This window comes from Rutilus rutilus (assembly GCF_951802725.1).
Source record: "Rutilus rutilus genome assembly, chromosome: 5".
In the NCBI taxonomy this organism is placed as follows: Eukaryota; Metazoa; Chordata; class Actinopteri; order Cypriniformes; family Leuciscidae; genus Rutilus; species Rutilus rutilus.
Window position 1 is genome coordinate 46,921,184 of NC_140213.1, and position 23,561 is coordinate 46,944,744.

General features: G+C 38.0%; 1 protein-coding gene across 1 annotated transcript in view; it reads left to right on the forward strand.

Annotated features, from left to right (window-relative positions):
• The window catches only part of LOC311291149 (NACHT, LRR and PYD domains-containing protein 12-like), a gene marked incomplete at its 3' end in the record, with an annotated part of 80,615 nt that overhangs the window by 37,271 nt on the left and 19,783 nt on the right, over window positions 1–23,561 (forward strand). The window contains exons 9-11 of the mRNA XM_084410022.1: window positions 15,664–15,768; window positions 21,828–21,929; window positions 23,431–23,509. Coding sequence (XP_084266148.1) covers window positions 15,664–15,768; window positions 21,828–21,929; window positions 23,431–23,509 — 286 coding nt within the window. The remainder of the gene's footprint in view (window positions 1–15,663; window positions 15,769–21,827; window positions 21,930–23,430; window positions 23,510–23,561) is intronic.

The window sequence follows — 23,561 nt, forward strand, 5'->3', positions numbered from 1 at the left end:
ACTCACCTTAAATGTATTTAAATACAAATTACATTTGAATTTTTCCAAAGGCTTTAAAATACAAAATACAAAATAGTATTTTGTATTTCAAATACGTATTTTAAATACATGTATCTGAAATACTGCCCATCCCTGGCTACATCCATATGTGGTTTTAAATCCTATTCAAATCACATATCAGGAAATCAGTCTGAACGCTCTGGTCGGATTTCTTGTGGTTTATGTGACTTTCTAACGCCACGTAAAATGTAAACGTCAGACGTTGTTATAGGAAACATGCTGAAAGTCGCTGCCGAAACAAGGCTGTGTTGTTGCAAAGTACCGGACGAGCAGAAAATTATTATTTTTGAAACCGGCGGAGACAATAGTGCGGAAAAAAAGCTGTGCATACCAGCCTCCAACAGTCCTGCAGCTCAAGACACAGTAGTCCAGCGGCTACACATTTGCATGTTGTAAAATTTAAATAAGACAACATCTCTATTGCAAATGCAAACCCCTCCATCAACGCAACATCATTGCCATAGAAACCAATGCAGATATTCCGGAAAACGAAAGAGCTGCATGGACACGTGGACATCATTTTATATCAGATTCCAATCGGATACAAAAATAATCGGATTTGGACTGATAATGTGAACATAGCCATAGTGAACTACTTTACGTCAACATTTTAGCCATAGTCAACGCTTCATTTGCACATGTGGTTGATGAGCTGATGCTGTGTCTCTCTCAACCACAGATGTCTTCTTTCATCAGTTTTTTGCACACTTCTCTTTAACTTTTGGCAGTCTATAGAACTCCAAATGTTTTTTCCCAGTGCGACCGATTAGTACAAACCAAAACATGACAATTTTTCAGCAGCATAATCAGCCAAATTTGTGAGTCCGTTCAGTTCAGTGGCATTGTTTATGTTCAGTGCCGCCAATATGGCCGACTTCCGGATTGATGACGTGTTGTGAAAACCCTCTACATGGGAGGCTGCAGACCTGGAGCCGGTAGATATACGGCCCAGGCAGTTTTACGCCCCTGTTGTTCCTGATGTGTCCAGTAGGGGGATATACTACGAAATAACATCTTTAAATCGACGCTCGAAACTTACACATTAACCATATTTAGCCCATTAGACATACAGTACCATGTAATCATATGGATCCTTGATGAAATATCTGCTGTACTATTCTCGTCATACAGCTACAAAACAGTGTCCTACATAGCATTTTATGAAGACAAACACAATTTATCCCTTTTCTAAAATTCCAAGGGCCATTTAGAAGAAAGAGACAATATTGTTGTTCACAAAAAAAAATTGTATTAACCCCATTTATGAATTATGATGACTCCCGTAGATTACTCTCCTACGGCTTTAACTGTTTTTCTATCCTCCTGTCAATGTGCTTCTGCTCACTGATAAAAAAAAAATATATACATTTAAAAAAAAAAGAACATCCATGGTGAATTTGATCTTGTCACTGTGGGTGTGTGTGTGTGGGTGTGTGCGCTGCCCAGAATTGATGTCAGGTGAGTGTGGGTTGCATCAATTTGCTCCTGATCTTCAAAGAGATTTTATTTTCCTTAAGTAGCTAGCAAACACACACCTTTATGAGATGCAAGTTAAAGAGAACTTGGTAAAGATAAAGTATGATAAGTATGATAAATCCCACATTAAGTGCACATACCTACATTTTAGTCCAGATCTGTAAGCTATTTTAAGAAAAATGTATATTAAGATATAAATTAGATAATTAGATCATCTCATTTATAAGAAACAACTCAAACCAGAATCTACATTCAAATCATATGGGAAAAGTTTTTAATGGGTGTTTTATCATGTATGACGTTTTAAATTATCAAAATATTTGAGTGAGTGTGCAGTTTAACTCTTTACTTAGAGAGAGAGAGAGAGATTTACATACATATATACATATAAGCCTATTATGAATGTGTCTTGTGTGTGTTCACACCATAGACTGTAAAAAAACAAGTTCACATATTTCCAATATCTACTGTAATGTTGCCCCACCATGTGGAGTATGTTTTAATGCAAGTAGGAAACAGGGTCTTCCCAGAAGAGGCAAGCTAAAGCCAGGCAACAAAAGAAAAAATAAATAATAGATTTTATTAATTCATTAATTTATATTAAATCAAATCAATAGCCTATTTGGTGTGATCATCCCTTGCCTTGTTGTCTCCTAATGCAATTACAGTACCGGTAGATTTTGAGACTTGAGGATAAAAAAAGAAAACAGGACACGTGACAGGCAGTATGAGGAGCAAATGCGCACTTCGTTTTTAGAAACGAAACCGAAAGTGTTAAACGAAAGAAAACCACTTTTGAATAAGAAACAATATTAAGACTATAAAACTCGTCAAAACTCGCGAATTACAACAAGCGTATCAGCGAGAACACTCGTTTAAACAGCACACACACCCGACCTTGACTGCACATCACATTTTTGACATTGATAGACTACTGCTTTTAATCGTAATGCAACGGACCGGTCAACGGGACATACATTAAGCCTTTAAATAAAATGGTTATTGATCTGTTTACACTGTCATATGACGTCACACTCTGAGCGTGTGTAAAATAAACAAACATAATTTAACATATAAAGAACACTTTTTAAATAGCCCACTAGAGTGTTTATTACAAATAAATGACTAAATGTTAAAAATGAATAAATGTAATGAATAAAAATTTGCGTTGCATTTACAATCCTGTGAAAACACCTGGAGCCATTCTCCATCACCACAGTTCTCAGCGCGAGCGTGGCTTTGCTTCCGCAAAAGGAGGATGTCATGAGCAGTTAATCATTAAACAGGCGAGAAATCTCTTCCACCTGTTACTATACTTTGCTTTGTACTCGTACCATGTGACAAGCGAACACTCCGAAGGAAATGAAATTAAAGTCTAATTTCTGTTCAGACTTAAAGTAAGTTTTAGCTTTCTTGATTACAGTTATTTTGGGAAATATAGTATTGGTTTTATTCTGTTTATCACCGTAATTTAAAATTCGAAGTTAAAGTAGGCCTGTTTTATTCCGGAAGTATTATAGTCCCGTTACTCCGAACAGACGCAGATGCTGCTAGAAATGAACTTACACGAATTAATATTTTGAAGACGATGAAAGTTAACACATGAAGTTTATTCGAAAGGGTTATTTTAAACGAATAATACGTTTCAGAAGGGTTTTCCTTTTTCATTTCGGGCGGTTGCTTGATAATGCGAAATCGAAAGTATTTTAAAATAGACCTTCAGAGTTAAGACAGATTAACCTCATAGTGAATGTTCGTTTATGTCAAATATAATTAATACAATTATAATAATCTGCTGAATATAATATTTTGGTTCACACAGATATTAATTATTATGTTCGATGTATATTACATTTTTCCTCAATGCGCACATTAATTTAGGAGCATTTAAAAAATAATAAAATAGATTGTGAACTTTGGGCAATGATCAAATAAAAAATGAAAAGAATAATTATTATTTAATAAAGAAATAAACAGTTTTGGAAATAAATGAGTGTAAAATAAATATTGCTCATCTGCAATATGTCTCTAAGACGTTTCCTGTCAGATGTTAAAATAGACATTTAAAAATTATTTTTAAGATTAAGCAGTTTATGATTTAGAATGTATAAAAACTGTATTTATCAGATGTTTCCACATGAAGCGTTCTTTAACGGGCATCTTAGAGACATACCTGTGCAATCTGGGTTAGACGTGTTGTGAGAAGTTTTAAGCCAGCAATGTTATAACGTTTCCCTGCGACTTATTAATAAAGATGCTACATTATTACTCTCTAATGCTCAGTTAATATATATATAAAATAGAGCTAGCTGTGCATGAAACAATTTGAATGCACTCTGCTTTATGTCATGTGGTTCTTTGCCTCTATGTTGTGCTTTAAACTCGTTTAATTTACAGATGGTCATGGATTATCCCTCAATTAATGATCTGAAGTATTAAAACGCCATTTTGTTGCACTACATGGCAGTATATTTGTTTGTAACATCTCATTAACATATTGTCGTCTCCAGGTCATGTTGAGCTGACTGTTTTACAAACCAGTGCTGATCTGTTTGCACTGGTTGTTTAACTGCAGTAATGTCGGAGGAGCGAGGAAAGGACTCTCTCTCTAAGATGAGTCTCTCAGAGAAACAGAGGTAAGACTGCAGCCGTTTTCACACTATTGTTGTGTGCAAAACTTTAGTTTAGAACTTTCTAATGTTTTACACAATTTACACTAATTCTAGAACAACCAGCTTGTTTGCATCCAATCGAATCTCTGTGGCGTGAAAAAAAAACTTTTGGCAAATCAAATGTTAAACACAGCAAAAGATTACTAGTGTGTTTAAAGTTAATGTCTGCGGTTAAGATAGAAATAATAATTCATATAGTTTTCGTTAAATTGATCCTCATAATTACACATTTGAAGCATTTGGTATGTACTTTTCACCATTCTCTCCACTAAAGCTGAAATACATAGTATTACACATGGCAGGTACACTAACACCAAAACTATCACTATACTAAAATTGTTATAATTTAAACAAGAACTGTCACATTTTCATAATCCCGTTATAACTTCATAAATCTCCCGGTTTGATGTCGTGCAGTGAGTTATCCGCTGCCTTTCCTTGAGCTGCTTTTATCTAAACATAAATGTTAGATAGAAAAGAAGACATTTCTTTACAACATGTGATTTTCACACAACTCAGTTGATGGCACTCGTTGTTTAACCCCTTCCATTCCCATAAATGGGGTCTTTCAAACAATATCCAAAGCAAACATCTTTTTTTTTCTTTTTTTTTTCAAAACAAAAGTTACCATCCCCCCTTCTGATGCATGTTCCAACCCGTGCATCAATTTAGCATATTGGTTGAAGAAATGTTTTGGGAAACAAAGTTTGCCATCAACACTAAACCAAACTCCGTCTTTAAAGGGGAACTGAAATGAAATAGGAAGTAAAGGTAAAATAACAGATGTGTTATTATTTTTATTTGTGGTAGGACACTTAAAACTGCTGAAGTAGTTACAAGGGGGGAAAACAGAGATATTAGTTTGTTGTGTTGTTACTAGGGCACAGCCATCTTGAGCTTCAACGGTCTGTGATGTCACTGGCATGATAGGCTACCTTGACAGCTCCAGCAAAATGGCATCTCAAGAGCATAACAGATCGAGAGGGGGGTCTTATTGCATAGCAAAAATTCAAATTGTGATCTGTCCAACAAGCGAATATAACACTTCCGATGCCATCAAGGACTGAATAACCTGTTTGCAAAATGACTGTGGCATAAATGTGACCATGGCGGGTCCTGTAAACAAGTTTCACTCAGCCCTTTGTTGTTATCGTGATGTCCACCTTAACCGTAGATCACCTTGCTAAATTAATCCGACATCGAGGATGCTATTCAATATAAGCAATATCCATCGACGACACCCGCAAGATACTTGTTACTGTGATTTCAGCCGCTTTCAAACTGTGTATGAGAGACGTGGCGTGCCTTGCCAGTTTAAATTTGATGAGTGCACACGCCTAAACACAATGCACAGACAGCAGCTGTCACAGCGCGTGCACTAAACTAAATTCTCTTCATCGTCTTATTGCATTTAAAGTGTCAAAAACACAAGGTTCTTTGTGTATCAGTGTATTCTAGATCCCTGCTTTACTGTAGTTCTTAAAGGGCTGATAGAATGAAAAACCAAGTTTACCTTGGCATAGTTGAATAACAGCAGCTCAGTGGGTAAGATGGCCATACACAGAATCTCAAAATCCTATGTCATCTCCTTAAAGGGATGGTTCGGAGTAAAATCAACCTAGGGTCCTTTGCACCATGACCTCGAGCCAAACATCCCCAAAGAAGCTTTTTTTCCCTTGGTTGAACATTATTAAAGTTAGAGCTTATTTAGAGATATCAGCCGGATGGTTTAGTGCAGGCGCTAATGGATCCTATGATGTATCTCGTAAAATATCCTACTAATAATGCCCAGAATGGTACCAAACTTATACAGTACTACAAATAGGTTCTGTACTCATAAAACGAGGCATTGGAAAGTTTGTAAGTACATCAGGAGTTTATTCAAATAACACTTGCCTGACGGCTCATGCTATTGCTAAGCCGGACGTCGACATCACTTCAGTGGTTTGGGAAAAGCATGTACAAGTCCTGGCAAGTGTTATTTAAATAAACTCTTGATGAATTCACAAACTTTCCAATGCCTCGTTTTATGAGTACAGAACCTATTTGTACTTGTTTGGCTCGAGGTCATGGTGCAAAGGACCCTAGGTTGATTTTACTCCGAATCATCCCTTTAACTTAAAAAAGCAGTAGCTATGTAAGCTAACAGAACTGTATAGCAGATGTAGATATCAGTTACAGTGGGACCTCCTGCAATAAATCGGTTCTGTTTGCTCTTTGTGTATTAGGGAAAGATCCGGCTCACCTGAGTCCAGCTCAGTGTCTATGAGGAGTAACCGTTCAAAAGATGGTGAACTGCCAAGCTTCAGTAAGAAAACACCATCTACCCAAAGGTATTTCTTGTGTTTCTTGTTGGTCACATATTTACTGTGTTAGAAAGTATTTCAGTGAGTATCATGAAACTTTATTTACATTAAAACCTTTTTCTGAAATGATCAGTGTTGGATAGAGTTAATCTGCTGGTTTGATAATTGTTTGACCAAATTATACAGACATCTGTGAATCTTTTAGTATCCATGTGATTTGTTGTTTTGTGTGATTTAGTTACAAAGGACAAAAGACCACAGTAAATATTGGTGCACGGTGGGAAAGTCTAAAGGTTCAAAAGGGAATGAACAGTGATATTTTAGAAGATATTTCGTTCCTGCAGTTAATGTTGTCGCCGAGAGACACAAAATTAGGCAAAGGTCACAGTGGACTGATGAAACTATTCACTATTGAACTATAACCTTGAATTTTTTTGGGGCACACGATTTCTAAAGAGGGATTACATCCAGACCCTGATAATGTAGCTGCTGCCGTGCACGCGCCTGCTCCTCACGACACGGCCTCACTGCGCTCATTCCTGGCCCTTACGTCTTGGTAGTAAATTTCTCCCTGACTACGTAACAGTGGTTGAACCCCTATGTGAAGTTTTGAGAACCTCCACTGACATGAACTTTCTCTGGACTGATAAGGCTGATCAAAGTTTTACCACCCTGAAGACACTCTTGTCAAAGAGCCCCATTCTAGCTCTATTCGATCCCCGACTGCCAACTTGCGTGAGTACTGATGCTTCTGATTACGGTGTGGGTAGGGTGACCATATTTTAGTTTTCAGAAAACAGGACGGGGGCGTGGTTGATGGACGGGGGCGTGGTCTGGGAGGCGTGGTTAAGGGGTTGGGGGTGAGGTTGGGGTGAATGCATAAAAAAATACTTGACAAATGCATTCACAACCTTGCAACTATGTTATTGTACTTTAATACATAAAGTAATACATCCTTTCCATTCAATGTTTGGACCGAAACAATAGAATAGGCCTACTATTAAAAAAAAAGTTTCGCTTTTAACACCTTCTACATGACACTATTTCTTTTCATGGTCATAGGTTAAAAATCTACCACTAAAATAAAAAATCTACTACACTATTTCAGTATAAAAAAAATAAATATATATATATATTTCAATCCTCCTGATGTTCTCTTGTAGCCTATAATTTCTTTATGTGGGCTTCTAGATCACTAGCACCTTTATTTGACACTGACACGTACGTGCCAGCTTTGCAGTTCAAGCATTATCTGCTTTACACGGATCCCGACTGAAACGAAAACACGGGAATTTTCTCTGTAAATCATCTGTGAATTTACATTTGGGCTTTTTTTTTACGCTGTTAGCTACTTACATATAAACTGAGGCGTCGACCGTCGAGTCCTGGTCAAGTCACGCTGCTAAAATTGAATTTCTGTGTCTGTGAACGTAAAGTCCGCCTACTTTGATTTGATTGGTCATTTCAAATATTCTGACATTGACGAGCAGTGTGACAGACCAATGAGGCTGAGATGAACAGTGAACACACACAGGCCTCTGTATTCTGACGTGTGCTCTGCTTGCCGCTGCGGATTGAATTTGAGGAACAGACGGGGCGAAGCAGACGGGGCGAAGCCGAAGTCGGTTTCATATGTTTTGTGTGCAAAGGCAAGCATGTATTTAAAGTACACGCTTAATGGCCCAATGAAAAATAATGAAAACCAGGACATTTTCACCACTTTACAAAAAACAGACAGGACGGCCAGGACAGGACGTGAAAACAGGACATGTCCTGGGAAAACAGGACGGTTGGTCACCCTAGGTGTGGGAGAAGTCCTTTCTCAGCTACACGCTGATGGTACTGAGCGCATAGTGGCATTTCCCTCTCAAACTCTTTCGTCAGCTGAAAGAAAGTACTCGACTGTGGAGAGGGAAGCACTGGCTTGTGTGTGGAGTATTGAAAAATGGAGGACGTATTTCTGGGGTAGACATTTCTTTCTGCGCATTGACCACCAAGCCATGCGAATTGCTGGGTGGTCAGCCTGTCTGTTATGCTATTCCTATGATGTTGCTTTCCGCCCTGGGAGATACAACACAACAGCAGACTGTCTCTCTCGACTCCCCTCACCTGAGACGAGTAAACCAACAGATGAACCAGAAATGGTCGCCACTGTTTCTCACTTACTTGCTTTGTCAGTCTCTGAGGTCTCTTCTGCATCGGAGAGCTGCCTCCAGTTAGCCTAACTTCGTGCACAGATCAAGAATGGCTGGCCTAAAAACAAGAAGTCAGTGAAATAAGAACTAGATCCTTACTTTCACATCAGACAAGAGCTTTCTGTGGAGGGTCCGCTAATTATGCGAGGGGATCACTGCCTATTAGTTCCATTGTCTCTGCGTACAAGACTAGTGAATTTAGCTCACAAAGGACACCAAGGAAATGTACGGACAAAACAAAGGCTTCGGGAGCTCTACTGATGACCGAAAATGGGCAGAAGTGTAGAAACTCTGTAGATGCCTCATGTTTGACATGTCAGCTGAACGACAAAACAGTCAAGCCTTCACCTGCACCTCTCGTACCTGTAACGGTCTGTAAGAATTGAGAAATTAGAAAATGCCAGACAGTCTGTTTGAAGACAGTACCTTGCTGGAAATTACCATTTGAACTCACCATTTGAGACAAAAGTCTCACCTCCGAGTCATCCTAATCTACATTTCATTCCCTCATCCCTCACCCCCTCTCTCTCATACTCAGATCACCTGAATTCCCCCAAGAAAATATATAGTTTAATGTGAATGATTATCATTGAGTATTATACATATTTAGTATAATTTGGAATGTCTCAGTGCGACTGGTAAAAATGTCTCATTTCCAAATAAGTAAAACAAAAGGTAATAAGGTTTTTAAGAGTTTAGGGATAACTGGCACACAAAGGAAGGTGGTCTCCTGGCAAATGGTCTCCTACCCCCAAAAGGTGTTTCCTCTGAATGCAAATTTCCATTGTTGGCACATGTTTCCATGTGAAAGAGGTTCTGTCTGTATAATGGAATGTAGCAAAGGGTTCGGGGCCTTTCTGTATTTCAGATTAGCCCATGAGGCAGAGAGTAAGACTCTCAGCTTCATGTATAATGTTGGGTTCACATCTCTTCTCTTTATTCTAGAGCATTTGATGTTTTGTATCGATTATCTTTAAATTGATTATGAAATTGGCATGACACATTGTTACATTTGATTATTCTAACCGTCTTTGACATTATTTTCATTAAGAGTTAAAAGAATAGTCAAACATTCGCTCACATTTAATGATTCACAGATATCATTAGAGCCTTTTCATTTATGGAGTCAGATGAAATAACGAGAAAATACATATTCAAATGTATTGCATTTAATAAAAAAATACTTTGCCTCAAGAAAAGACAGTAACACGTAAAGACCTTCCGCGCTGATCGGATGCCCGACTTTGGGCAGATCGAGCACGTGCTTATAGGTCCATGGCAAAAGGTAGCCATCGATATTGTGGGACCATTTGAGTCTGCTACATGGGATTGCCGCTACTCCATAACACTGGTAGACTACTACAGTAAGTGGCCAGAAGTAGCTTTTGTCTCGCAAGTGACAACAGATGTCACAATAATCTTCCTGGACACCATCTTCAGTAGAAAAAGTAATCTACAATGCTTAGTGTCTGATAATGGTCCACAACTAACATCTACTGCTTTTGCTGACTTTCTGAAGGAGGGTAACATTCAACATATGTACTCCATACATGTATATTATCCACAAGCCAACAGGGCAGTAGAATCGATTTAAGGCGAGACACTACAGATGAATAGGGTAAAATTTTTAACTAGCAGATATCACCATGAAACTTTCCCAGTTGATTACATACATTAAGATGAGAAAAAAATGTATTACAAGTTTTCTGTAATTTAATGGTTAAATATGCTAATTAGGCAATATCTAATTAAATATGCACTAATTTGCATATACTTTAAAAAACAAACTCTTGAGTATTGGATAAAGCCAATTTAAAAAAAAAAAAATTCATTGTGTTCACATATTAGATGGGAAAAAAATTACAGAGGGATTTATGGATATCTACTTTTGTTATCTTGTGTTGTATTACAAATGTATTAAATGTTTAAATTAGGTTACCTTGTATTGAGGCATAGATGATTAGATTCAAAGAAGATTAAGTCAAGCAACCCAGGTGTCTGACATTAACCTTTTGTCTGTATGCACCTCCTGTGTGTCATTGTCCCAAGTTAAGCTATGATAATGTGAAGGTATGGGTGAGACTGTCAGGCTGATTGGATTAGCATTTATGCATGTGAATGACTGATGAGATCAGGAAATCTCTGTAAACGAGCTGACTCATGCAGGCTACTTCATTTACATGCTTTGTTCAACCTCAATGTAAATCCCTCCCCCTAAATGTCTATAAATTGCAAGGCAACGTTCCTTAGTTAGACTTGAGTTGGATGACTACAGCAACGCACAGCGAAGTCCTCAATAAAGAATAACTTCTGCTTGAAAGATATCCCAACGTCTCCTGGTCTCTGCTTTGACGAAGGAAAAGTTTCCAACACCTGTAAATCAGAATATACTGTCAATAGCCTTAAATGATTTTCGACATGTTTTTTGGAATAGAATGTTATATAAATCAGGCTAGGAATAATATATTTACAAATCCCTCTGTAAATGTCTTCATAATATAACTAGGTACAAGACTGGAAAGTTTGGTGTATATCGGTGCTACTGAAGTGGAGATTTCGGACTTGGAGTATGAGAGAAAAGTCATTTTGAGAAAATGGGCTTTAAAGATTTATCATCAGCCAATGAGATTGCGCATTCAGCCCTTTTACTTTCACGATTGGTTGCTGATAAAAAGGAAATGACCATATTTGGATCCGACAGCATTGTACAGGAGAGACAGAGCTTTCAGCGGTGCCTGTGATGACAGGGAGCAGACAGCGACAGTGTCTCGCCTTAATAGAGTGTTGAAACAATGAATCCAATCTGCAATTCAGGAAAAGAAGCCCTGGAAGGCAGCTGTGACACAGTTCTTGCATAATTTCCAGGCGACGCCACATGCTACCACAGGGGCTACACCTTTCGAACTCCTGCGTGGCCGCAACATGCGTACAAAACTGGATGTCCTGTCTGTGCACGGAAGACATATTCTGAGATCATGTAAAGGAACAGCAAACGAGTCCTAGAAGAAGTGTGAGATTTCTTAAACAACCAGCTTGGTTGAAGGACTTTGTGTTAGATAAATAAATAGATGCAATGGTGCTGAAATAGTCATTATTCAAATGCAGTCAATTGTTGTTTTGGTTGTTTACTTGGATTAGTCTTAACATTAATAAGAAACTCCTTAAAGCTGCAATCTGTAGCTTTTTGGGGTTAAAAATTCTCCAAAATAAATTTTTGAACAAGTACATTACCAGCCAGTGTTCAAAACTATCTGCTTGCCGTAGCTCAATTTTAAAACGGTAAGCTTGTAATAATGTTTTTAATTCCAGTGGTACTGGTGGATTTCTGCAGGAAATTCGAGCATGTCTTTGCGTCATTACATCACATCTGTCCACATAAAGAGGAGTCCCGGCTAGTGGGCTATGAGTCTGAGGATCCTGGAGGTGGAGATTTATAGCCTTTTCTCACAGCACTTGATATAATTAAACTTATCAATTTGATGGCGGATCCAGAGAGGTTCAAACGACAATCACCAGTGAAAACTGGAGAATAACCCGTTGAAAAATGCAAAAGACTTTGGACTTCGGAGTGGCTACAGAAAACAAAGAGACTACAACCGAGCCCATGCGAAAACAAGGATAAACATCGGAAGGGCATTAAATGTAGATGTGCAATGCTGATGTTGTTAACATTAACAATTTGAGAACAATAATTTGCATGGTTTTACGTGATATGATAAGCGATTGTTAGATTTAATTGCCGTGATTTACTGCTATGCTTTTTTTCCCCCTAGTTCAGGGATGGGCAACTTCGGTCCTGGAGGGCCACTGTCCTACAGAGTTTAGCTTCAACCCTAATCAAACACACCTGAACAAGCTAATCAAGGTCCTCAGGATTACTAGAAAATTACAGGCAGGTGATTTTTTTTTTCAGGGTTGGAGCTAAACTCTGTAGGACAGTGGCCCTCAAGTACCGAAGTTGCCCATCCCTGCCCTAGTTGGGCAGAACAAAAGTGGATGTTACTTACTTGTTCAGACGACATTTTCCGGTGAAAATTCTTATGTTGGTCATACTTCCAAAAAGCAGAATCTGTGATTGCCTGTGATCTGTGATTCTCCTCAAAACATTAATTCATCCGCGCCGTGGCACAGCCCACGAAAGGTTGATAATTCCGCGAATAACTGCAATTGCAGATTTCGAACAGAGATGGCGACAAATAGGAAAAACTGCGGACTGCAGCTTTAAAGAAAGTAGTAGCAAAGAGAAGAAAGAAATACACACTTATGTCTGTGCTTGCTTCTTTATTTTATTACAAGATGTACAAACCTCACAATATACATATTTTTATATGGTTGTATATACACAGTACATGATTTACAAATCTGTACAGAAGTCTTCTGTTCTGTTTCAGATGTATACATTATTTATTTTTTCACTTGGTCTTATTTAAATATTCTTCTGTTCTCGTGTCATATATGTATGTTTATTTATATGTATTGTAACACCTTTCTTTTAAAGATGTACTCTGAGGGGGTCAACAAATTTTTGACATGTACTGATAAATAAATATCTTCACAGAACAAATGATCAGTTAAACTCATTTTATTTTCTCCACCAGTGCTTAATACATGTGCCAAACAGACAATAGAAATTAACTGCAAAGCAATCTCAAAGGTCTTTGTCTCTTCAATAATGAGTCAATGAGATAAAGTAAACTTATCGTTTGAATGCTCTGTCTTTGATAAGTTGAAGTGATGATGAAGATGAAATGAGCTACAAATCCACAAAACTATTTGAGTGCGATGCATTGATTGTAATGCTATAATCCAGAAGGCGAGAAAAGATTGCAGACAACAGCGTTCGGTGAATCGTTGTCCTCAGTACCACGCTACTGATCATGTGCAAAGCCATGTGTTAAAGCCTCGTTGCCAGCGTGGACTGCACTTGAATTCACTCTCTTGTATTCAATCAGTGCTCCCAAAAAAACATGTGGAAATTAAAAGTCCTTAAAGAAATCAAATAGCTAGCATCAGTGATCTTATGAAACAAACAAAGTCAAATATATAAACCAATCCATACTTACAGTTGAGCAGAAACTCAAAGAGTTCTCAACAAAGGACTTTAGAGAAGCAAGAAGGTAGCTTGAGTTCAACCATTTAGATTTCCCCATAGATATCATAAAAAGGCTAGATGTCTTAAGGCGGAGTCACTTCCGGCATTACCGGTGGCCATCTTACCACAGGGAAGCTGTGAATTAAGGTGAGTGATCAGCACGAACACAAATCCTCTTATCTCGCTGAAATCTTGACGGATTTACAAACGGTTTGGTTTCTTACAAACGTTATTAACGTGGCTATAATTCCGAATGCTTGAACATGTATGTTATAATTATTCATATGTATGCAGTGTAATAATTTCATCTCTGACGTTTATAACAAACCAAACCGTTTGAAAATCGGTAGAAGATTGAGCAAGTTATGGTTATTTAAAAGTACATGCACCATGTTATGAGTGAGCGAGCACACTGTGGTAAGATGGCCGCCGTGTGCGGACGTCGACCTCCATTGGCCAGCAGCGCGCACGAGACATCTAGCGTTTATATTATGATATCTATGGATTTCCCTCTACCAGAGCCCGTCTACGGAGAGCCTGCCCACTCCCTATTAAGTCCTATTGTACCGAATTTTGGTTGTAGTACCACCAGAGTTCCACTGGGGGCGATCGCCATGAGTGCAAAATGAATGGGAGTCAATGGGGCTAGACAGCTAAATTTGTCTCTTTCACCCGATTGCCGTTGAGAAATCTCAGATCTGATTGAAGATTTTGCAAGTTCAACATGGGTTATAGGTCGAAAGTTGAATGAACGAGTACTTATGTCGTTTTGATTTCTTACAGGTTGAGTTGTTGTTGCCCATAACACGCTAGCATTCTGCTAATGACGTCAGCATTCTGACGTCATTGACATTTTGAAAGACTTTTTAAAGCAAATAAGTGACTCTAAAAAATCTAACACCCAGCAATGTGTAATTTCTTTGCATCTCCTTTCGAATACAACATTCAAATTACTAGACAAAAAATTATATCCTGAGAAAAGTGGATTTTGAGGGGTATACCGCCATTGACCTCCATTCATTCTGCACTCGTCCTGTGAGCGCCCTCATGTGGAGCCAGAGTGGAACTGCAACCAGTTCAGAAGCCGGAAGTGTAGTGAGAGTGAAACTTCTCGCCATATTAGACATTGGGTGTTTCTCAATATGCGTTCTTCAGTGATCTTGCGTCCTTGAATTCTTGTCATCATTAACCGTCGAAGTTCAGACCCAATTCTCAAGAACGCAAGTACAGAGGACGCATGAAAGAACCCGGATGTGTTCTTGATACCGAGGATGCATCGAATGCAGACTTGAGCTAGTACTCGCCTGGTGTCCCAGAAGTCATTGTGGCCGGTTCCGAGTTCGTTCTTCCAAGGAAGCTTGGCAAGACCGGTCTCCACGAGAACACAAGTCCATTCTCTGCGTTCTTGGAATTGAGAAACAGCCATTCTCTGCCTCTACCAAACAAACTGACTTACTCTATGGTAGCTAAGTGTATATGTTCTCCAGGCAATACGCCCTCAAACTGCTCCTGTGGTTACTGCATGTGACTCAAACACATCACACAACGGCAAGAGCTACAACAAGAGTAGCTAAAATACAATAATACAAAAAGTAACGTTTAGACCGTTACATGTACCAAGAGCTCCTGTAAAACCACAACAAATTCCTTGTGTGGCTCATTCTGCTCATTCTGATTCTGATTCATATACTGAAAATGACTCTGAAGTTTATCATCAATGTTGTGGATTTATTTTGTTTATAAAAACTTAACTTAAAAAAGCAGTAGCTATGTAAGCTAACAGAACTGTATAGCAGGTGTAGATATCAGTTACAGTGGGACCTCCTGCAATAAATCAATTCTGTTTGCTCTTTGTGTATTAGGGAAAGATCCGGCTCACCTGAGTCCAGCTCAGTGTCTATGAGGAGTGACCAATCAAAAGATGGTGAACTGCCAAGCTTCAGTGAGAAAACAACATCTACCAAAAGGTATTTCTTGTGTTTCTTGTTGGTCACATATTTACTGTGTTAGAAAGTATTTCAGTGAGTATCATGAAACTTTATTTACATTAAAACCTTTTTCTGAAATGATCAGTGTTGGATAGAGGTAATCTGCTGGTTTGATAATTGTTTGACCAAATTATAAAGACATCTGTGAATCTTTTAGTTTCCATGTGATTTGTTGTTTTGTGTGATTTAGTTACAAAAGACCACAATAAATATTGGTGCATGGTGGGAAAGTCTAAAGGTTCAAAAGGGAATGAACAGTGATATTTTAGAAGATATTTCGTTCCTGCAGTTAATGTTGTCGCCGAGAGACATAAATTTAGGCAAAGGACACAGCGGACTGATGAAACTATTAATCAGTTCCTGGCTACTTTACGTGAGCTTACGGTTGCATGTGATTTCGGAGAAATGGAAAAACAAATGTTACGCGACCAGCTCGTGGAGCGAGTAGCTTATTCATGCGTTCAGGACAGACTTTTACTTGAACCAGACCTCACGCTGAATAAAGCTGTCTCAATAGTTGTGCAAATGGAGACCGCATTAAAGAACTCAGAGATTCTTTCAGCTACTTCACAAGTACGGGCCATACAGAGTCACCGGAATGTAAAACAAAGGGACAGAAAGACAATACCTTCCTCTTCGCCAGATCAACAACCATCTGGCTAAAAAACCTTCATGCCCAGCCATCAAAGCAGTATGCAATTCATGTGGAAAAATTGGGCACTTTCAGGGGCGGGTCTACGTGGTGGCGATTGGCCACCCCAGGTGCCCCCCCTATAATATGTCTTGTGATTGGTTCATTTTACGGCCAATCAGTTTATAGACCTCTGAAGTTTGCGATTCAAAGAAGTGCAGCGCCAGAGAAACAACGGTCGCAAGTTCTGAGCGCAGCTTCTCTGCACTTAAGCTCATAAAAACACATTTACGCACTACCATAACTCATGACCGACTCAGTAATCTTGGAGTCATGGTGCATGTCCACTACAGCGGCAAAAGTCCGCTCAGTGCCGCTGGCAACGCTGTAACGTCTCCGCTTTGGGGTGTGTCTGTTGCGAGTGTGTTTAATCAAAGTTTTTTTCAACACACGGACAGTATAATCATCAGCGATGCACGCGATTACATTTAGAAATAGACAAGCTTTGTCGAGAACTGCCCAACCTTTTGACGCTCTCGGTCGCTCCCAACGCTTTCTCCGGTCCGCTGTCAATCCCAAAATGCACTGCGCGAGCGTGAAGCTCGACTTCCATAGGAATGAATTGAAAACGTTCGCTCCGCTCCACTCGCACCATGCCAGTGGACACGCACCATAAGCATTGAGGTGAGGAGAGACAAATGTCTTGACTTAGATGATTTTGTTAGACGGTTTGCCAGTCACCACTGAAACAGAAGAATCCAGCTGTTTTAGTTGAGGTCTGCCTTCTTTCTTTTTCGACTGTTTTCCTCTCTTTCTGCTACTGTTTTTATTGTTTCTAAACTAAAGACTGTTCTTTAATATATTAGCAGATGTAATGGTTCCATATTTTATTTTTAAACTTTTTTTTTTTTTTTTTGGTGATTTCATTTGAACTGTTAAAGTGCTAAAACTCTGTGTTACTCAGCTTTTTTGTAAATTAACCTGAAAGAAATGTTGAACGAAACACTATGATGTTTTGGCCAAACCATTTGAATTACAGTGGGGGGATTGATTTTTTTTTAATTTTTTTAATTTTATTTATTATTTTTTGAAAGAGATTGTGAATAAAACTACTGTATATTGTAATGGCCAAACTAATTAAGAAAATAGTTGACATTGTTTCTGCTTCTGGGTTTTTAAAATTGCTCATTATTAAAATTGCTTTTATTTTATAAACTTGTTAGTTTTATGAAAACACTAAAAATAATAAACACTGGCTCTCAAATTTAACTTAATGGATATATACAGGGATGACAAAAAACTAAATTAATCAAAAATGTGCTTTATTACTACATTTGTTTACAAGTAACTTACAAGTAAGTAATCAAGTAAAAAAAAAAAAAAAAAAAATCAATAGGATTTACATAATATACTGTAGAATTTCGCTTTTTTTTTTTTTTGGTCACTGGCGGCCACCCCGTTTGGAGGCAGTGCCCCAGCATGGCCCCCCACTGAAAATGCTCTAGATACGCCCCTGGGCACTTTGCCAAAGTTTGCTGATCATCACAGAAACAGGTGCGTGAGATTGTTATACCAGAGCTCACTGTATTATACATGAATGATCCTAAGACGGTGACAGACAAAATTCTCTATTCAGTGCAAATTAAAAAAATTATGGACATTGTCAACCAGTTAATTGTGGACACGAGCTCATCAGTATCCACACTGCTCGAGAGCATTTACCCTAAACATTTTGCTTCATGCACCCTCAATCCAGCAACAGTAAAGTTAGTGTCTTATTCCAAAGAGATTTTTCCAGTGATGGGCTGTTTTCTACAGACGTCTTCCATGATGGTAGTACAGCAGCAGGCACATTCTACATAGTAAAGTCAGGCTCACCTTTTGAGATTCACGTCGATACTGTGATTAAAAATGAGAATTCTGAAATACTGCCAGTGCCAGTTCATACTGTAGGATGCACAAGTGAATTCATACACAAAGTGAAAGAAGGTTTCGTTCCTGTTCAGCAAAAATTGAGAAGACTGCCATTGTCAGTTAGGCAAGCAGTTTCAGATGAACTGAAAAACCTGTTGGAGCATGACATAATTGAACGGGTGGATGCATCTCCATGGGTCTCCCCAATTGTAGTGACACAAAAAGGGAGGTGGAATTTACATGTGCGTTGATTTAAGGGAGCCTTATAAGGCTATAGTTGTAGATAGCCACCCCTTGCCCCATATAGAGGAACTGTTGGCAGAACTGCATGGGCCGACAGTGTTCTCAACCATAGACCTGACCTCAATATATCACCAGGTTCCATTGCACCCTGAAAGTCGATTCCGTAATAAACGTGTCCCATATGGACTGGCTTCGGCCGCGCCTGCTTTCCAGAAGATGATGACGGCTATACTGCACGGATTGCCAGGTGTTCAAGCCTACTTGGATGACCTAATTGTTTACGTCGACACAGAGGACATCCATGACACTCACATAAAAGTTGTACTTCACTGTCTGAACAAGGCTGGTCTGAAACTAAATATGCATAAATGTAAATTTAAGCTGCAAATCCTGCAATCTTTGGGGCACACAATTTCTAAAGAGGGATTACATCCAGACCCTGATAATGTAGCTGCTGTCGTGCACGCACCTGCTCCCCATGACACGGCCTCACTGCGCTCATTCCTGGCCCTTACGTCTTGGTATAGTAAATTTCTCCCTGACTACGCAACAGTGGTTGAACCCCTGCGTGAAGTTTTGAGAACCTCCACTGACATGAACTTTCTCTGGACTGATAAGGCTGATCAAAGTTTTACCACCCTGAAGACACTCTTGTCAAAGAGCCCCATTCTAGCTCTATTCGATCCCCGATTGCCAACTTGCATGAGTACTGATGCTTCTGATTATGGTGTGGGAGAAGTCCTTTCTCAGCTACACGCTGATGGTACTGAGCACATAGTGGCATTTTCCTCCTGAATTGTGGCATTTGCCTCCTGTTTAGCCACTTCTGTTTTACTCTTTTATATTTGAGTCTGATACTGTTTTGCTACTCCTGTTTAAGGTGCTCTTAGCTTTGCTGCTCTTATTTGTGCTCTGTGTTATGTAGGTATTCTTTTCTTTTAATCTGGCTGTTCTGTAAAGCACTTTGGTCAGCCAGTGGCTGTTGTAAAATGTGGTACATAAACAAAATTAATTTGAATTTGAACTTGAACTCTTTCGTCAGCTGAAAGAAAGTACTCGACTGTGGAGAGGGAAGCACTGGCTTGTGTGTGGAGTATTGAAAAATGGAGGACGTATCTCTGGGGTAGACATTTCTTTCTGCGCATTGACCACCAAGCCATGCGAATTGCTAGGTGGTCAGCCCGTCTGTTATGCTATTCCTATGATGTTGCTTTCTGCCCTGGGAGATACAACACAACAGCAGACTGTCTCTCTCGACTCCCCTTACCTGAGACGAGTGAACCAACAAATGAACCAGAAATTGTCGCCACTGTTTCTCACTTACTTGCTTTGTCAGTCTCTAAGTTCTCTTCTGCATCAGAGAGCTGCCTCCAGTTAGCCTAACATCATAAAATGAAATAGTCTATGATTCAAATCCAGTCAATTGTTGTTTTGGTTGTGTATTTGGATTAGTTTTAACGTAACGGCACTCCTTAAAGAAAGTGCTAGGAATTAATAAACCATTTGTTTTACTAATATAACTTGTTTTATATTGTTAAGTAAACATGCAATTTATTCTATTAGAACGCCTCATATATATGGGCTGATATGATATTAATCACCATTGTGGTTTTAGAAGTGAAATATATGTATGCAATTTATTCTGTATTAATCTGTGATCTTCATATATAAAGTACTAACTAACTTTATAACCAAGTAGAATACAGTGTTGTATAAGAAAAGACACTGTAGCTTGTTTTGTAAAAGTCTTTTATTTGTGAATCTGATTTATTAAGAACAGACAATGCAACTTGTTTGGTAAAAGCCTTTATTGTGAAATTGTTTTATTAAGAAAGACAATGGAGACGATTTTGTAAAGGTCTTTATTATTGAACTGTTGTATTCAGAGAGACATTGTATCTTGTTTTTGTAATAATCTTTATTGTAATAATGAATGCAAGAAATGACAATAATGTACTCATGTTTAAGTATTTAATCAATAGATAGAAGTAACATTAAGTAGTGAAAAGCATATATCCAAGAGAAGTAGAATTGGAAAGTATTACCTGTTTCTTTATAGACCAAGCGTAGAAGACAACAAAGGATCCAAGCGAAGAAAAGGAGAATAAAGGAAAGGAAGGCTTTTTATAAGAAGCTCTTGAAGGAGTTGAAAGGGTTAACAACAGATCAAGATTTTGGATTGGATCAATTATCTTTAGACGATTGAATATGTGATAAGTGGGTGTGAAACGAAGTATAAAAGCACAGTGTAATATGTCAACGTCAGACGCTGTACAGACCCCGTCAGCCTCTCCTCAGTTCAATGGTCTAAGCCTGCCATCTGGAGCTGAAGCTTGTGAACTGCCTATTTTATGCTTTGGTTTTTGTTTTATTTCTTGATAAACTAATATGTAATCCAGTTGATTTTGATATAATAAAAATACTTATAATCAATGTAAAAGAACCAGCCTGCTTTGAGTCTCTGCTATAGAAAGAATTGAGCTGAACTAAACCACAAAGCAGTCTTTCGACTGAACAGTAAGTATGTAAATCTATATACTTGTTGTTTAGATCGAATTTGACTTACTTTACCTAACCTGAGAATAAATAAAATAAGGTAGAAGGTGTTTGGGGATACACACCATAAAACAATATAAAGAGATCAATTGTTTCTTAAAGTAATTCTTTAAAGAAAATTGGAAATGTTGTGTCTGCAGAGTTATTATGTAGGCTAGTCACTAGATGACAGTGGAAGGAAGGAAAAGAAAAGAGTAGAAAAGAGAAGAAAGAAATACACATGTCTGTGCTTGCTTCTTTATTTTATTACAAGACGTACAAACATTACAATATATATACATATTTTTATATGGTTGTATATACACAGTACATAATGCACAATTCTGTATATAAATCTTCTGTTCTGTTTCAGATGTATACACTTCTTCACTTATTTAAATATTCTTCTGTTCTCGTGTCATATATGTATGTTTATTTATGTACCAAGAGCTCCTGTAAAACCACAAAAAATTCCTTGTTTTTTTGCGCACACTTGGCAAATAAAAGCTCATTCTGATTCTGATTCATATACTGAAATATGACTCTAAAGTTTATCATCAATGTTGTGGATTTATTTTTGTTTATAAAAACTTTAAAAAAAAAGAAGAAAAAAAAGCAGTAGCTGTGTAAGCTAACAGAGCTGTATAGCAGATGTAGATATGTTACAGTGGGACCTCCTGCAATAAATGGATTCTGTTTGCTCTTTGTGTATTAGGGAAAGATCCGGCTCACCTGAGTCCAGCTCAGTGTCTATGAGGAGTGACCAATCAAAAGATGGTGAACTGCCAAGCTTCAGTAAGAAAACATCTACCAAAAGGTATTTCTTGTGTTTCTTGTTGGTCACATATTTACTGTGTTAGAAAGTATTTCAGTGAGTATCATGAAACTTTATTTACATTAAAACCTTTTTCTGAAATGGTCAGTGTTGGATAGAGGTATCTGTGACATCTGTGGATCTTTTAGTTTCCTAGTGATTTGTTGTTTTTGTGATTTAGTAGCAAAGGACAAAAGACCACAGTAAATATCGGTGCAGAAATTGCACGGTGGGAAAGTCTAAAGGTTCAAAAGGGAATGAACAGTGATGTGGAACTGGCATCTTTTCTTCTCAACAGCTGGGGACACAAACACAACTTTTAAATAACACTGTTCAAATTTTAGTTTAATTTACAACACAAACAATTCACCATGTTAGAATTCATAATTATTGTTATTATCATTTTTTTGAAAGTGACCTGGCGTTTAAAATGTTGTACATTGTGCCTTTTGAAGAAAATTCAGCACCTTGCATACGTGTTAAAATACGTGAAGGGATAGTTCACCCAAAAATGAAAATTCTGTCATCATTTACTCACCCTCAAGTTGCTGAATAAAAAAGTTTCTATGCTTTACAAAAAAAATGATATTTTGAATAATGATGAAAACCAAACAGTTGTTGAGCCCCACTCACTTCCATAGTAGGGAAAAATATTATGGGAGTCAATTGGGACCATGCACTTTTAGTTATGAACATTCTTCAAAATATCTTATGTTGAGGACAACAAAGAAATGTAGGCCTATACATGTTTAGAACAACTTAAGGGTGAGTAAATGACAGGATTTTCATTTTTGGGTGAATTGTCCCTTTAAAAAGACAATGTTTATTTGCTTTGTCACGTGAGTTGTGTGATAATATTCTCTTTGGCTATTGGACTGTGACATTGATGTCTTCAGTCAGTTTTTACAGATATGAATCACTAAGGATGCTTGCATATACCTTCATGTAATAAAAAAAATACCCCATAAGAAATAAAAACAGAAATCACTGGTAAAACTGATCTTGAGAATGATCTTATAGTGTATACATTTGAAGCTCCTTATCAACATACTGTAGATGTGTTGTAATGAATCCAGGCAAGTTTGAAGATAGAACCCACGTGCAGCTTTGATTATGATAAAAAAAACATGACATGAATCAAGATCATGACATGACGCTTACCGACAGCAGTTAGTTACAGTGGAACAAAACTAGACCAAGACACACGGCAAACATGAGGGCTTAAATACACACAAGACTAATGACTAGACAAGGGACACCTGTGAACAATGAAATGATGAACCAATGACAACATGACACAACAGACAAGGGAACACATGGCCGGATCACATGACTTGAACAGGGAATCACATGACAGACATGAAACAAGAACATGAAACATAACCAAATGTTGACATTTGTTTGCAAAAAAATGCTGTTTCCAGTTCTAGTTTTGTCTAATGTTGCACATGCTGTATTTTATTAGATATACTATAAACAATGACCACATTTATTTTGCTAACAGGATTCAGTATGAGAAAAAAACAGACTTTCAGAGTTGCCGCTTCAAGAAGTTCAGAGAAAATCTCAACTGGGTCTTTCAGGTATGGAAAAATATTGTTTTGTATTTATTGTTCACAATTATATTATAATAAA